This window comes from Sinocyclocheilus anshuiensis, unplaced genomic scaffold, assembly GCF_001515605.1.
Source record: "Sinocyclocheilus anshuiensis isolate Anshui unplaced genomic scaffold, SAMN03320099.WGS_v1.1 scaffold63, whole genome shotgun sequence".
In the NCBI taxonomy this organism is placed as follows: Eukaryota; Metazoa; Chordata; class Actinopteri; order Cypriniformes; family Cyprinidae; genus Sinocyclocheilus; species Sinocyclocheilus anshuiensis.
The window spans coordinates 1,029,669-1,045,704 of record NW_015552625.1 but is presented as its reverse complement, the minus strand read 5'-3'; the positions used below and the strand labels follow the sequence as shown (position 1 = coordinate 1,045,704).

General features: G+C 37.1%; 1 protein-coding gene across 3 annotated transcripts in view; it reads right to left on the bottom strand.

Annotated features, from left to right (window-relative positions):
* The window catches only part of adka (adenosine kinase a), a 168,332-nt gene that overhangs the window by 24,327 nt on the left and 127,969 nt on the right, over nt 1-16,036 (bottom strand). For 2 of the 3 annotated variants that reach the window (XM_016457851.1, XM_016457853.1), the window contains exons 7-8: nt 14,617-14,787; nt 234-269 (exon numbers count right to left, since the gene is read on the bottom strand). In XM_016457851.1, coding sequence (XP_016313337.1) covers nt 234-269; nt 14,617-14,787 — 207 coding nt within the window. The remainder of the gene's footprint in view (nt 1-233; nt 270-14,616; nt 14,788-16,036) is intronic. The other variant, XM_016457852.1, reaches the window with a different exon arrangement.

The window sequence follows — 16,036 nt, the reverse complement described above, 5'->3', positions numbered from 1 at the left end:
AAATGTGTTTGTGTGTGTGTGTGTGTGTGTGTGAGAGAGAAAGAGAGCGTGTGTGAGCCGGAGTGCTGGCTGAACAAAGAAACCATGACGACTGCCAGGTTGCTATGGCGACCACTGCAAGGGGGCCAAGAGAGTATAATAGCACATCAATCACTGTCCGAAAAAGAACTTCATTATCAGCTGAAAAATAATCCTTTAGGATCTGTTTAATGTGTGATCCTCCATCTACTCACCTCAAAGCCTCGTTCTCGCGCAAACGCGGCAGCCTCCTGCAAAACAAAGCACACATGCAGCCTTAATTAATGAGAGCTTAGTGAAGGAATGATATTTCATTTAGGACACATTTCAAAGCTCTGTTAGAGTATGTAGCACAGGATATACATTATATAACCTTCAGTTCTTTCTCCAAAACCAGTGAAAGAACTGGGAAATTAGTTTTTTCTTGACCTAATAATTCATCAAATTTGTAATTTATAAAATTCAAGAAAATTGGTTACAGGCCTGCTGATACAATTATATATCAATGCACCCCCACTTCTTTATACACTATTTAATAGCATGCCTATTATTAACATAGCAGCTGTTTATTAGTACTTATTAAGCACATATTCTGCATGACCATATTCTACATGCCTAATCCTACACAATACCTAATAATAAGCAGCAAATTATAAGTTTGAGGCAAAAGTCGTAGTTAATGGTTTATTAATTCGGGAATTGGACTTTAAAATAGTGTGACCACAAATTTTCCAACTGCGTGTATAAGATTTAGATTCACACACAACCATGTGGGGTCGCTCTCATACATATGGCATGCTTTAAATCGCCAATTATTTTTAAAAATATAATGAATTAAAATATTCTGATGCGTCACAATGTATCAAATGTATGTTTATGGTGTGATAAGCTAGTATGGTATTGTAAGCTAGTTGCAGCGAATGTCGTTCACACCAAGGACAAAAACAATAACTATATTAGCGACAACAGCATTGGACGATAACGTGCTGCAGTTTTGTCAGTTAAAGACAGGTGGATTCTGATTGGCTGTCATTCATCAGCTGAAAGAAAATGTTCTGATGATATCGCTCCTCATTGACATTACGTTATAGTTGTGGTGTGTCAATGGGCCTTTACTCTGGACATGCATTTGCAATGACGTTACTGGTTAAAAAGACTATGTTACATAAAATACCACAACATTACCCGAAGCTCAAGCAAGATGTATGAATAAATCAGCTTTATTTCAGATAATAAAAGGGCTCTGTGAGGGTTAAAAGATTTAAATTATGTGTGCTGGGCTTCGCCCTTTGCTCGAGTGAACAGCTCTAGGGACAGTTGTGACAACCTCGGCCTTTAGAGAGGAAGAGGGGGTGGAAAGAACCAGTGCTTCATGGATGTAAGGGGCCGAGACCACCTGCAGTCTGTCTGTCTGTCACAGGCACTGCATAATAGAGCCGAGACATGTACATTCATCTATAATAGACCATCTGACATCAATCAAAACACTCCAACCTGGCATTTACTGTAGCTGTTTGTATTTGGTTCCAGTCAGAAGATGTTCCCTTTTTCGGGTCACAGAGCTACAGCTACACCCATGTTTGTGTTCACTGCACAGAGGTCAAACACTCCAAGGTTAATCTTTGCGCCATAAAGTTGGGGAAAACTCCAGTCCCCATGGAGATAACCCACCACAAGGTTTCATGACACCAATTACGGCTCAATGATCTGATAATGCAGCCATCCAGCAGCCAAGGTGAGCCACTCTTTTATTAAGAGTGATTAAGCAGCATTATTTCAAGATTAGCTCCAGGAATTAGAGTTAATGCAACCCCACTGGAAAACTGTAATAGACCCTCTTTACTAGGCAAGACTATGGAAATGATGGACTTGTAATAAATCTACACTTTAAAAGTCATTCTATTGGCACAACTGACTAAACCAGAACCATATCCAAGGCTTTGTGCTTCATAATTAGGAAGAAGATACGGAGACATGTCAAATGACAGAAGCCAATCTCATCATATTCTGTAAGGAGACAAAGGATTAAATACATGTTAAGGCTGCTATCACACAACACTTTGTACTCCACTGACTTCCATTCATATGTATGCAAATACAATTTTTACATTATTATTTGGAATCCGCAAATTTATTATTATTTGATATTTATTATTTGCTAAAAAGAGAAGCCTAGGCCAAGAGCATGACAATAAACATCATAATATGTTTAAGGTAGGTTTCGAAGACATTTCACATGCTCAGAGTGAAAATGGCTTACGACAGCGAAACAAATCTTGTTACAAATAATTTTTAAAGGCTAATTAATTGATTTGGTAACACTTAAAGCGTTTATGTATAATTACTGTATATGTTTCCCAATAGATTTCCCAAATATTGTACCATCTGCTATGATCATACAGACAGGTCCAAACTATAGAGTGCAACAGTCGGGATCCCGAAGAAAAAAAAAACTAATTAATTCTCTCCATAGGGGTATTGATTTTTAATGATAACTTTCAAACATACAGATTCCTGGTGAAATATATATTGCCTATAATTCTGTAGCGAAATCTCAGCCAATCAGAGAACTGGTCTGGAACCAGCAAATATTTAGTTACATATATTTTTACCTCGCCTCATTAAAGCTGTTAGGTACATTTGTCTTTTTGTCTGTTTTTGCTTCATATCAAAGTAATGTACGTGGTTTGTTTCATGCCTTACAACTCTTTAAAAAAGGTTTTTAAAAATTCCTATAGGAAAAATGAATTGGAAAAATATTTCCGCAACCAAGGCAGCTAAAAAAAGCGGGCATGCAATGCTGCACTTCATTGGCTGAGCCAGAAGTTGTCAAGTCAGGCAACTGAAACAAATGGGCCGAAATGTTTTGAAGGACCACAGAACCACAGTGTCTGTGCAGTTCATGAATTAATCCTAACTTGTTGTGTCTACAAATTAAACTTGTAAAGAATGGTGTATACTGGATATGGTGTAAAAAGAACCCTTACGCTAGACAGACTCGAGAATGGCACAAAAATAGATCATGAAAGAAGATGGACGGAGAAGAACAAAGGTGGCATAGAGGAGGTGAGGAGTGTCAGGGTGAGTGCACACTGACATCTGGTCTGGGTTAGAAATGTGGCCCTGACAGACCGGGCCAGGGAGCTCACGAGGGCCAACCTCACTGGTTATTTACTTCAGCGCCCACTTTCATCTCCATCCTGTGCGGTTATCCATGTTGTGAAGCTCAAAGCAGAAAATGAAGAGAGTATTTCGCTTTGTGAATCGGGCCAGTGGGTTAGCCATGCCAGCTGCAAGAGGAAGGGACCTAAAAAAGACAGTTCAACAAAAACCCACCGCCTGAGGGATGGGCTGAGCTCTAAAACCATCAGCTAGCTAAACGAAGAAGAAAATAACAGCAGCAAAAACATACACACAAAAAATTAGAACTAACTTGACCACACGTTCATAAGATGTTATTTTTCCACATTGTTTTTGCACTGGTGACAAACACTGGTGAACCAGCGGCGGCCCAGACAGAAAGAAAAACAAAGATGCAACTGTTAGTTACTCACAGGCCAATCACAGTGCAATTTCATTACGTTGTCTCAAACGTCCCACGTAATCCTGCATGAGGCAAGACTGTATGGCCACAGGCTGTGACTGTACCAGGGGCAGTGCTGTCTGAGGGGGCCGGCAGATGGTTTTTGATACAGTAATCTGGGCAGGGGAAGGGGAAGATTAGAGAGAAGAAAGCAAGCACTGCTGAGGTGTTAAAGGTACTCCCCTGAGAATGCAGCAGGCCAACTGGAGCGTGATGTGCAACCGACAACAAACCAATAGAGAAAGACAGACAGAGAGACGGATGGATGGAGAAAGAGAGACGCTGAGAGAGCGACAAACAAGCCACAGAAGACAGGCCCTTTTGGTGGAAATTTATCTAAAGCCACTAATCCTATACTTACCACCACCAGATGCAATTACTGCTAAAGAGCTGGGAGTAAGCGAAGCCTGTCCTAGACACCACTTCCATTCCTGATGACATGTCGCCCAGATATAGCCACAAACAAAGCTTAAAATTACATCAGGAAATAGCTGATCGGCCGCGAATGACACAGCATAGTGGTTACATCGTTAGGCTGCAAACCCAAAGGTCACACAGCCTGAGGTTGAAACAGTAAAAGAAGCGATACAGGAAGTTACTGAGACCACCTTCCAACACTGTGACCTTGAGAAAGACACTTTTTCTTAAATTTTTCTCTCATATGTCAATACATTTAATTTCTCTTCATTTCATTTCATTATTTTATTGTACTGTTTGATTTTTTTAATGTGTATGTATATGGGTATTTGTGTATATGAATCTATCCATCTATCCATCATCAAAGCTAATGAATACAAATATTTCTGCAAATTTGTATCCAAATTGGCTTGTGAAAAATATATTAAAATTCTCATGCTTAAAAAAATATGCTGCTAAACAATAAAATTTCACAGCCATGTGAAAATGTTGGCAGGGCAAACAAAAAAGTAACTACTGGCTTCACCAGGCCTGCAGAAAAAAAATTCTTATTTTTGAGTACAGCACTCTGCATCACTGTCATACTTGGGTTTATGATGCTTCATTTTAGATACCACAGAGATCTGAGAGGTTGAGAAATGCTACGGGCATGTTCTGTAATTCGGTGTGAGATGTGTTCTAGTATCCTGGACGTGAGTGTGTGTTGATGCTGTTTAGAGCGTGTGGGATGATGGATGTTGATGTGGCTGCAGATGGCGGGCGTCCAGGTGGACTGCAGACTGCAGAGGCAGTGTGGGGGGGACTGGGCCTGCTTTTCCTGCGGCTCACCTCTGCTAACTGCTCCACTCCCGCTGGTGTAAGTACAACGAGCATGGGACAATTCAGAGGAGAACAAAAATATCCACAGGGTACATCATCAAAACCCCCCACACTGCAGCCATGATAACAAGATCATCAAAACATCCCATTTGCATATAAAGTGGCCTGATCTAAACCACGATTAAAAATGTACAAATGTCTTTAATTGTATTGTATTTTAATTGTAATTTATTCTTGTGATGCATATCAGCCATTAGTTCAGCCTTCAGTTCACATGATCGATCAGAAATGATTCTAATATGCTGATTTAGTGCTTAATTATTATTGGTTCTTATTATCTTTTTTTATTTTATTATATCAACGTTGAAAATAGTTGTGCTTATTATTTTGGAAAACATGAGACATTTCTTTGACTTTTGTAACATTAACGTCTTTACTTTCACTTTTGGGCAATTTAATGCATCCTTGCTAAATAAATATAATTATTTCATATTTCATATCTTATTTATACAAGATTTTTTAATGGTAGTTTATTATGGTTTCCACAAAAAAATATTATGCAGCAATTTTTTCAACATTGATAATAAGAAGAAATATTTCTTAAGCACCAAATCAGCACATTAGAACGATTTCTGAAAAATCATGTGACACTGAAGACCAGAGTAATGGCTGCTGAAAATTCAGCTTTGCCATCACAGGAATAAATTACATTTTAACATATATTAAAACAGAAAACAGTCATTTTAAATTGTAATCATTTGTATTAATATTTTTACAATATTACTTTATTTTTCATCAAATAAATGCAGCCTTGGTGAGCATAAGAGACTTCTTTCAAAAACAATAAAAACATTTTTTTTTTTTTGAGATTTTGTTTCATTTTAAGGGTCCAAATTTGATTTGGGTCACTATACTGCATATGGATAGAGAGAAGAGTGTTGAATTAAAAGAAAAAAAGCTTTTTACATGCTGTCATTTTGGGATGTTAATATAACTTTCTTCTCTCTGGCAAGTGGAGATCTTAAAAAGGTGTCGGTAAATATGGAGACCATACACACACACACACACACACGCATTCATAAGCAAGGCCACAGAGTTCCAGACTGGTCTGATACACACATACAGATGAAGAATGACGTGATGCTTCAGATGAGTCAACGGCGCTTGTTTAATGTAGTCATCCTCAGGGGAACGTCCACAAACACATCCACAAACAGGATAACAAAACCTACTGGAGGAGCTGAAATGGCTCAAAAACATTTGATTTCTCGCTAAATTTAGACAGGTTACATCATAAATCATCGCTATTCTTACATCATGACTATTACTTAATACCTAGTCATTAAAAAGCAAGGAACTTAATTTCTTTTGTTGAAACTCTTGACAATAAACACTGTTTTTTACTTCTACAAGCATTCAAAAGGCGTAAAAATTTAAATTAGTAAAAGATCAATTAATTGGCCAATTTTTGACCAATTTAAAATTATTAGCATTAGCTGATTAACAGATGTAAATCTATTCAAATTCTACCAACAGTCTTAAGGAAAGGATAAAAAAACATTTTCAGTAAAATAATATTTTAAATATTTAAAACTGTTAAAAAGTATTTTTATTTAAAATAAATACATTAAATGAAACTCTCTAATCGGTATTATATACCACTGGACACCCTGCTCTTTTTTATTTATTTATGTTTACTTTTTATTTTTTAAATCAATAAGCCACAAGCTACAGTGATTTTACCATGGTAATAAAGCACATTTAAAATGCCTTAATCCCTGTAACATAAACATATGGCCTTAAGTTGCTTACTGCTTATAAAGAATAATATTATAAAATGGTATTTAATAATAATATCATCACTATTATAATTTATGATAAAAGCCATCATCATGAACAAATAATCTTTAAAGGAGTATAATACGCATAACTGTAGACTGTGTGTCAGAAATGACCGTGAAACCCTTCTGTTACCCAAAATGACTGATGTGTGGGGCGTCAGAGCGGGTTGGTGTTAAACTTTCCCAAATCATCCTGGCAACAACCAGCTGACATCACTTTCTTCTTTCTTGCATGTGGAGAGCTTAAAAAGGTGCCTCCTGCTCTTGATCTGCTCTCCGCCTTTTGATTCAGCTTGCAAGCTGAGAAAGCTCTGCCTGAGCTCTCTGCTGAGCACTTCAAACATGTCTTTGTTAAACAATGCATGAGAAGCAATGACTAGCTGTAATGATATCATTACCAGAATCATGAGTGCTGACTGCCGTCTCCTGGCCTTACTCTATGGCCTGTTAGAGAGGTGGAGAAACAACAACAACAACAACAAACCCCCCCCCGCCCTGGGCACATGACATCTCCCTCAATGACAGCCTTATTAGCGCAATCGGAGTACGTTCCGATCACTTTCAAAGCCTGCCATTGTCCACACTTCATCTGTAGACTGTGTGTCAGAAATGACCGTGAAACCCTTCTGTTACCCAAAATGACTGATGTGTGGGGCGTCAGAGCGGGTTGGTGTTAAACTTTCCCAAATCATCCTGGCAACAACCAGCTGACATCCTACACTCAACTCCACAGTGACAGAAATACACTGGGCTTGGTGGCAGCTATTGATCGGCCCTCAACACAATACCGTCTCATCCATCCATCATCACTCTGCGTCTCTAAAGAGAGCCAGGCGCCTCTGCCGCTGAACCTATTAAAGGCAGTGCCGGCCCGGGTTCACTCTCACCCTCAAATCTGTGTTATGGAACTCCCCATCAAGCTGAAAATGGCCTCTGTGGCTCAATGTGAGGGATATTCTGGGGAAAGCCTTCCGAGTCCTCCGATTATAGTGGTTAGCTCAGCTTCCCTATTGTGACCCTATCTGATCCAGCAGTGACACATACAAGCCCACAACTTTCATCCGAGACATAAAAACCGACTAGGATGGACTATAAATATACAGAAGTATTTGTGTTTTATGTAAAGAGTACACACTAAACAGACATTTATGATGCTTTTTCGATATAATTTTGAAATGCAATAATAATAACAATATATTTCTTATATGACTAAAATTAATTATTATAACAACCGCAATCACCACAATCATCATCATAATCAAACAATCTTCAAAAAGTAGTATAGTTCATACATTATTGCAGTAATTTATAACAGAAATTTATGGGGCTTTTTATACATAATTTACATGTATAAGATACATAATTATATAATATACATAAATAATACTGTTACCAGGGCTGGGGAGTAACGAAATACATGTAAAGGCGTTACGTATTTAAAATACAAAATATGAGTAACTGTATTTCATTATAATTACATTTTAAATAGGTGGCTATCAAATTACAGTTACATCCGAAAAGTTTTTTAGATTACCAAAGTGATTACTTTGAATTTTAATGCCATTTCTTCATTTAATATTTAAGTAAACAGTTTGTGGATTTTAACCAATAAGGCAACTGATTCTCCGTTGAAAAAAAAAAAAACTGCGTGCCGCAGCCTACCTGTTCATTTAGCAACTCGTAGTGAGAGTTCATACATGCTCATCATCACGATACAAAAATGGACGACACAACAGTAACGCATTTCTCTCGTGGAAATACAAAGTCAAACGATAGCTTTATGTGGTTTACAGATGAACTTGGAAGTCTTTATTCATTCGAAATGTTCAAGAATAGATAATCTTTGGTGCGGTAATGCGATTTCATGATCCGATTCGTGAACAGATGATTCTTTTGAGTCAATCTTTATAATGAATCATTTCTTTTGTTTAACGAAACCAGTGTGAATGGTTCACAAACTGGATAGATCTGAGGTGTGTTTACCAAAAGCATCGTTAGCGAACTGTGGTTGTTAATTATTGAACTATAACGACATTACTTGCGACCGTAGTTGCTTTGGGAAACGAGCCCTGTCAATTTTGACTCAGCGATTCTTTTGTGCCGATCGCTTCTCCATAGAGAGGATTATCATCACATAAAGTTTGGTCCATTCATTAAACAAATCTATTGTATAACTTGAACTGTGCCAGTTGTTTTGGCTACTTTTATTATATGTTTGGTGTGTTTGGATTCGTTTTGAAGCTTGGAATGCAGCATGAAACAGCACGGAATCCCATTCATTGTATTCAAATTTAATTTATATGGATTGGTAGATTTAAATGACATAAAAAGTTTGGGTTGTTCATAGTAATGCTGTGGAAAACTGATGTTGTTAAAAATAAAATGCAAAGAAAACACAAATCTTATGACTGGTAGATGTCACTTTTATTTAGAGTTGGAAAGCATCAAAACAAGACATCAAGTTAATATGTTCCTTTGTGTTACATAGCTTAAGTATTTCAAAGTATTCTAAAGTATTTAGATTAAGTTACTAAACCTGATTAATCTAACGAAATACATTACTGATTACATTTTAAAGCTTGTATTTTGTAATCTGTAGTGAAATACATTTTAAAAGTAACCTTCCAAGCCCTGACTGTTACTACTAATAATAATAATAGTTAAAAGCCAAAAATAATCAAACATAATAATAATAATAAAATCATCATCTACAAACAATCTTTGTCCAAAGAAAATAACTTAACTTGCTTAACAGGATTAACTTGGGCTTTTAAATATAAATGATGAATTTCACTATTAAAAATCATTATTAAAAAATAAAACAACAAAACAAATAACTTCATTGCCAAATTTGTTATTGTTATTAAAAAAACAAAACAAATTTCAATGACAGTTCTACAATTTTTAACAATATATTAATTTACACAACTTTCTCAAGATTGGAAAATATTACTATTAACATTATAATATTACTACTAATAACGCTAATTACTACTAATAATATGAATACTAATAATAGTTATATAATAATCATTTTTTCATGTTTTTTCAATGCGGCAGTACGGTTTTGGAAGGGGGAAAAAAAAACTTTGGTACTGTTTTGTTAGCATCTCTTGCTCCCTGAGAGCAAATCACTTGTCCTAGCACTCCTAACTGTCTCTCCACACAGCAAATGTCTTGCAGGTCATTGTATAGGGGTCGAGAGCAGACAGACGGCTGTAATTGAGTGCAGTGAGTGATGCAGTAAAGCACTTGTGTAGAGTGTGCATCGCGTGAGTCTCCCTGACAGCATCCAGCCCCAGCATTGTTTTAATTACCTCACCTTGCATCTCTCTCTCTCTCTGCCTGTCCCTCTTTCCTTCTGCTCTGAATTCAGACAGCTGCTTCCAAACTACTTCAAAAAATTTTTTTGCTAACCATGTAAAACATCACCAAATGTCTCAGGAAGACTTCTAAGCATCTCAGAGGGGGCCTGCCACGGCTCAGAGCTCTGGAAAGGTCCGTGTTTGATTGTCAACAAGATTTTTAGAACTTGACATCTGTCTCTCAATATTTGTGTGTGTGTGTGTGTGTGCGTGCAGCTGTCTGAATCAGCTGGGAGATGGGGGCCCAATGTCAGGCATATCCCTCATCGCCTCGGGCTTCCTGCATGAACTGTCCGTCACCTACACACAATCAGCGGGGGAGGACACACACTCCAGCACAAGAAAATATATATCACTGTACTGTAGATATGCAAACATGCACGTATCCTTCCACAAAGAAAGCACAGTGGTTACTGTCAACGGATAAGTCTAGATGTAGAGCACCAGACAGAGTCATAATTAGGCCCAGATGGATTTTGGACGTTTTCTTCATTTTCTGTCCTGATTTTGGAAGAAAATCTGTGGAATAGATTTACTTACTTAAATATGGTAAAAGGTCTTAAATGGACCTGAGAGTACTGCAGTTTTATTGGTAGTATGAAGTATAATCACACTGGCTAAAATATTGACTCAAAAATATCTTGGGAATTTTGTAGAATTCTGCTAATATAATGAATTCAACAGTGCAATAAACAAGAAGTTAATATTGCGTAACTGAGATTTTAGATTAAATGTCGGAAGATACTTTGGGCCAGATTTACTAACAGCTTGTGCCAGCGCAAACCATCTTTTGCCGTTACAATAGTACTGTCAGGATTTATTAAAGACGCGCAGTGAAGAATTAGCGCTGAAATGGCGTGCACCTGACCTTATTGAATATGCATTCATAGGAGTTTCCCTTTCAAACACAAAATTTATGGGAGGAGAGTATTCAAATTAATCATGCAACGCGATTTACTAACGTTTGCACTTGTCAAATTACTAGTATTTGCGCCATTATTTAATGCCTCCAAAAAAAGCATGTCTTAAACTATTTTGCACCTGTGTCACAAGTAGATCACCCGCACCTGATGAGCATCGGCTCTGCTTATTTGCGACTATGCTAATTTGTGCTGCGCTTGGTATATTGTGTTGGTTGATATGTAAATGAGATGTTGCGTCTGTGTTCTTTAATTTGCACGTTGTCAGTAAATCACCCGCAGAAATTTCCACGCCCATCGGCACTGTTTTGGAATTGCATTCTCGCGCCAATTTACCCTGTTTAGTAAAACTGGCCCTTTGTCTATTTTTGCTCAGCCAATGAAAATTAGGGATGCACCAATATTAAAATTCTGTCTGAAAACCAATAAAATGGCAGCAATTAAATAAAATAATAAATGAAAAAGAAAGCCAGACAGACAGAAAGACAATTAAAGAAAGAAAGAAAGAAAGAAAGAAAGAAAGAAAGTGAATTCGGGCATCTTAAAATAAAAAAAGTACAGTGTGAAAAATGGATATTTATTTTGAGATTTGCTAAAGATTACATTTAACGGTGTTAAAATTATTAGTATTTTTAAAGATTAACTTTAAGCTAGCATGATGTTTGCACAAGTAATAGATATGTAAAATAGTAGAAATGAGCATAAACAATTAAACATACCATATTGGTTGATATTGTTAAATAATTAAAATAAGTCTAATATTATCTGATAAGCAGTATATGGTACTAACATATTCTGCATCCCTAATGAAAATAATTCCAAGTGAAGCTAAAACAACTGTAAAAACAGTCTGACTGGAATGTGCAAACAATGACATGAGGAGTCAGACAAAAAGTGAAACTTCCCTGCTGTTCGACTGAATATTAGTGCCGCTCAGCCAATCAAACTGGAGGACTGGTACTAACTGTTTTATAAGAATGATTAACATGCCACACACAGGCAAACATGGAGGCTTCTGATGCAAAGTCCAAGATAATTTGTTCTGGGGCATGTCAAAAGCTTCCAATTTCCTTGTCTGTCTTTTGGGACATGAATAAGATTATTTAAAAGTCAGCGTTAGGCAGAAGGCCTTTGGGTAGATCTTCACAATGAGTCAACTCTTCCGAATTCTCGTCTTCCTCCTCCCTCCCTCGATTTTCGCTCTCGCTCTCCCTTACCCATAAGCAGCAGCGGAGCGATTTCAATCATTTCGTAACCTCCCAGCAATCATGGCTTTAACTCCCCTGTTATTTAAAACAATCCGAGCTCTGAGCGCGAGTTAATCACTGCTTATACAACATCAGTCAGGGTTATTCATTCTGTTCCAATTAATCATGCCATTTATCTACATTGTCTGAGCCTTCTGCTCAACAAATTCATCTGTAATGACACAGACAATTCACATTGTTGAATTTTATCATGTATGTGGCAAACGGTGGGCAAATTGCTGGAGATTACGTACGCGTTTGTGTACACGCCGCTGTGTGCGTCGATTTCGGCAAGCATAAATTCAGCGCCATCTGGTTTTGGCTCTTTACTGCACGGCTCTCTCAGTTAATTAACTGGAGGCCATTACATTTCCTGAAATGTTTCACTTTCTCTGGTTCATGTCATGCAGGCAGGCAGGAGGGGAGCAGGGAAGGACTCAATTAGACCAACGCCACTCCCTGGATATTACACACTTGGTGTGTGCCAGTTAAGGGGGCGTGAGGCTGGTGCAGGGCCTGAACGTCTTTCGCTGCGCCTACCCTGTCAGCACAGATAAAGGCCTGCCTGTCTGCGTTAGATCCCGCCCACACACATGCATTCAGACAAGCTCTAGCTGCCAAAACACTTCATACCAACCAGCAGAGAGCTAGGCGTACATAAAGACTAACACGCATTAATACTGCCCAACAAAGACTGCAGCTACACGCCACGTATGCGCTATTTAATTAGCCAGAGAAAAGGCAAAATTGTGGCTGTCAGTTTAACAGGAACTACAGCAGCTCTATAAATAGTCTGGGTGAAGAGAATCTGAATCTGACCAGCATCAGTGTTTAATTTCCTGGTTGGGCTGTTTGACAGTATACAGTATAACGCAACACTGGAAATCGGTCGAGATTTATATTGCAGCAGACATTTATGCGGATATCGGTGGGCAGGATTGCTTTATGTAGTTTCTACACAATAGAAACAAAGAAATGTGAAAATACACTGCCAATACTTGGCTCAAAATGAGTAAGAACTTCACATTTTTAAAATAAATTCAAATGGTGTGTGTGCAGAATGTATTGCCTGTTTTAAAACGTTTCCAATGTGATTCATCCAATCAGAATTCAAAGATCTGCCACATGACTTCACTTTGCACATTTTTAATTTGGATATTGGTGTGCGGAATCCCTTTTTGTGTCATTAGTTTTTAACTCAAGTGCAACATAAATCAGCTACTTATTATTATGATTATTTTAATTTCTGTCAATCTGTCGAAGTTCTAAATGAATGGAAATAAATTTAAGTACCCTTTCATATACCACCATTCATATTTTTCTTAAAAAAAAAAAAGTCTAAACAGTAATATAAATATTATATTTATAGTAATTTATATTATAATTTAAAACAACTGTTTTCTACTGGAATATAAGTTCAAATGTAATTTATTCCTGTGATGCAAAACTGAATTTTCAGCAGTCATTACTTCAGTCTTTAGTGTCACGTGATCCTTCAGAAATCATTCTAATATATTGATTTGGTGCTCCATAAATATTTTGTATTATTATTAACATTGAAAACAGTCGTGCTGCTTAATATTTGTATGGAAACTGTAATTTAAAACCATGAATCACATTTTTTTTTAGAATTCTTTGATGAATACAAATTTTTAAAACAACAGCATTTACTTGGAATCATAAATGACATAAATATCTTTACTGTCACTTTTGATTAATTGAAAGTGTCCTTGTTGAATAAAAAATTAATTTCTTTCTAAGTTACTATTGATAACTGATCTTACTGCAAAATCTTATTGGTAGTGTGGAAAAACCTACCATGCAAAATATACTGTTACCACGAAATACATTTTCTCACGCCATGGAGTTTTTGGTCATACCGCCAACCCTTACCCATAAGATGAAAATAAGTGCTGAAAAGATATTTAGATATAGAGGTAAAGCTTTAACTTGTTAGGTCTGACTCTCAGCACAACTCAAACACCTCTACCACAGAGCGTGGACCTGACTGAGACCACGATGACTCAGAACATTACTCCAGTGTCTGAGTCTCAAGCGCTGAGGTAAGAGGCTGTTTATGGCCCAGTCTGCAGGCGATCTGTGGGGTGTTACTCTCACAATGAGTACAGTCAGTGCTGGACGACAATGCATTTGAAGTGAGATGACTATTCTATGTGTATGATTACAAAAATATAAAATTTGGAATTAAAAACAATTTCAAATTGTAATTAATTTGGGTTCCTTGTCTATGCAAAATCTCGCATCTGAACTGTTGCAGGGCAGGGAACTGACCACATCAAATAAACAGCAAGAACGTAACGACAGATAAGTGTTACATGATAAGACACCAACTAAACTCTTTCACATGTACTTTTATGCCGTGTGTGTCCACATAAACATACTCACCGTCTCGTTGCCAAAAAGGATGTCCACATAGGGCATAACCTTCATCAGGGCCTCCTTGAAGAACTCACAGATGAATGGAGCTGACAGATTTAAGCAGAAGATCTTGTTGTTTTCAGAAGCGTGTTTGGCTACCTTCAGGATCGACTCCAAGGATACAGTCAGGAAAAACCCCTTCAGAAGACGACAAAAATGAGAGTTATAATTTGTGCAGTTTTTGAGACTTGGCCTGGTTTGAGTTATTTTCTGCACATTTATTCAGTTAAACCCACATACAACTAGAGATTTTGAAGCTGCTATACAAGTAAATCTCAGCATTACAACACAACAGAAAGAAAAAGAAAAATTAATTTTCCTCCTCTAAGTGGAGTAAACATGGCTAAGCTTGATATAATGGAGAGTATGATGCGGCACAAATAGGATTAAGGTTTTAGGAGATGAGAATGAATGATGACAAATAGAGTCCATAATTGTGCTGGTGCTTCCATCAGAGAGTAGGGAGAGTGCACAGAGACAATCCAATACAACAAAGGGCACCTTGGCCCACCTCTTCACACAGGGACAACTGCAAGGTCACACGGCTCTCTGAGGAGCACTTACACATCTCTCTCTGTGCAAACATAAAAAATATGCATACAACATTGTTTTTGTGAACCTTCGTTCTTTTACAAACTGGAGAAGCCAAAAACCAAAAGGTTTTTGTTAAAGATAAATTAAAAGACTTTTATTTAGATAAAAAAGTCAATCAAAAGTGTTTTACTTATATATATATATATATATATTTTTTTTTATTATATATTAAAAAAATGTGTGAAATAACATGTACTGAGACCAGAGTTGGGTAATAACTGATTACATGTAATCTGGACTACATAATTGGATTCCAAAAATTATGTACTTGTAATTCGATTAAATTACATTTTAAAACACCGTGTCCTAACTATACGCAACGCGACAAGTAATTTGGGTGTCCACACTAGACGCGAGAGAATCAATCAAATATCACAGCCAATCAAAAGCGTGTGTGGGTGGGCTCTCTCTGGAAGCACTCTGCACTCGCAACAAAATGGATAAATTTATAATCTAATTCATAAATATTAAACCTTTTTAACATTAATAAATGTACATACTGAGTGACTGATACCATCTTTGTAATGGAATACACTCGGTTCGTATTGTTTTAACGTACATCTCTGCTTTAATTTATTTTCAAGATCTAAGGTAAACTGTTGTTAATCTGTTGTTGCTTTCAGTAAGGCCATGCAATATGATATTCAAACTCGCATTAGACACGTTTAACTTGGAATAAAGCACATAATCACCTGAGATTATCTTCTGTCATATAGTTTGTATGTTGTTGCAGCCGCGACATCGCGGAAATACACTGAACAAAATTATAAACGCAACACTTGTTTTTGCCCCC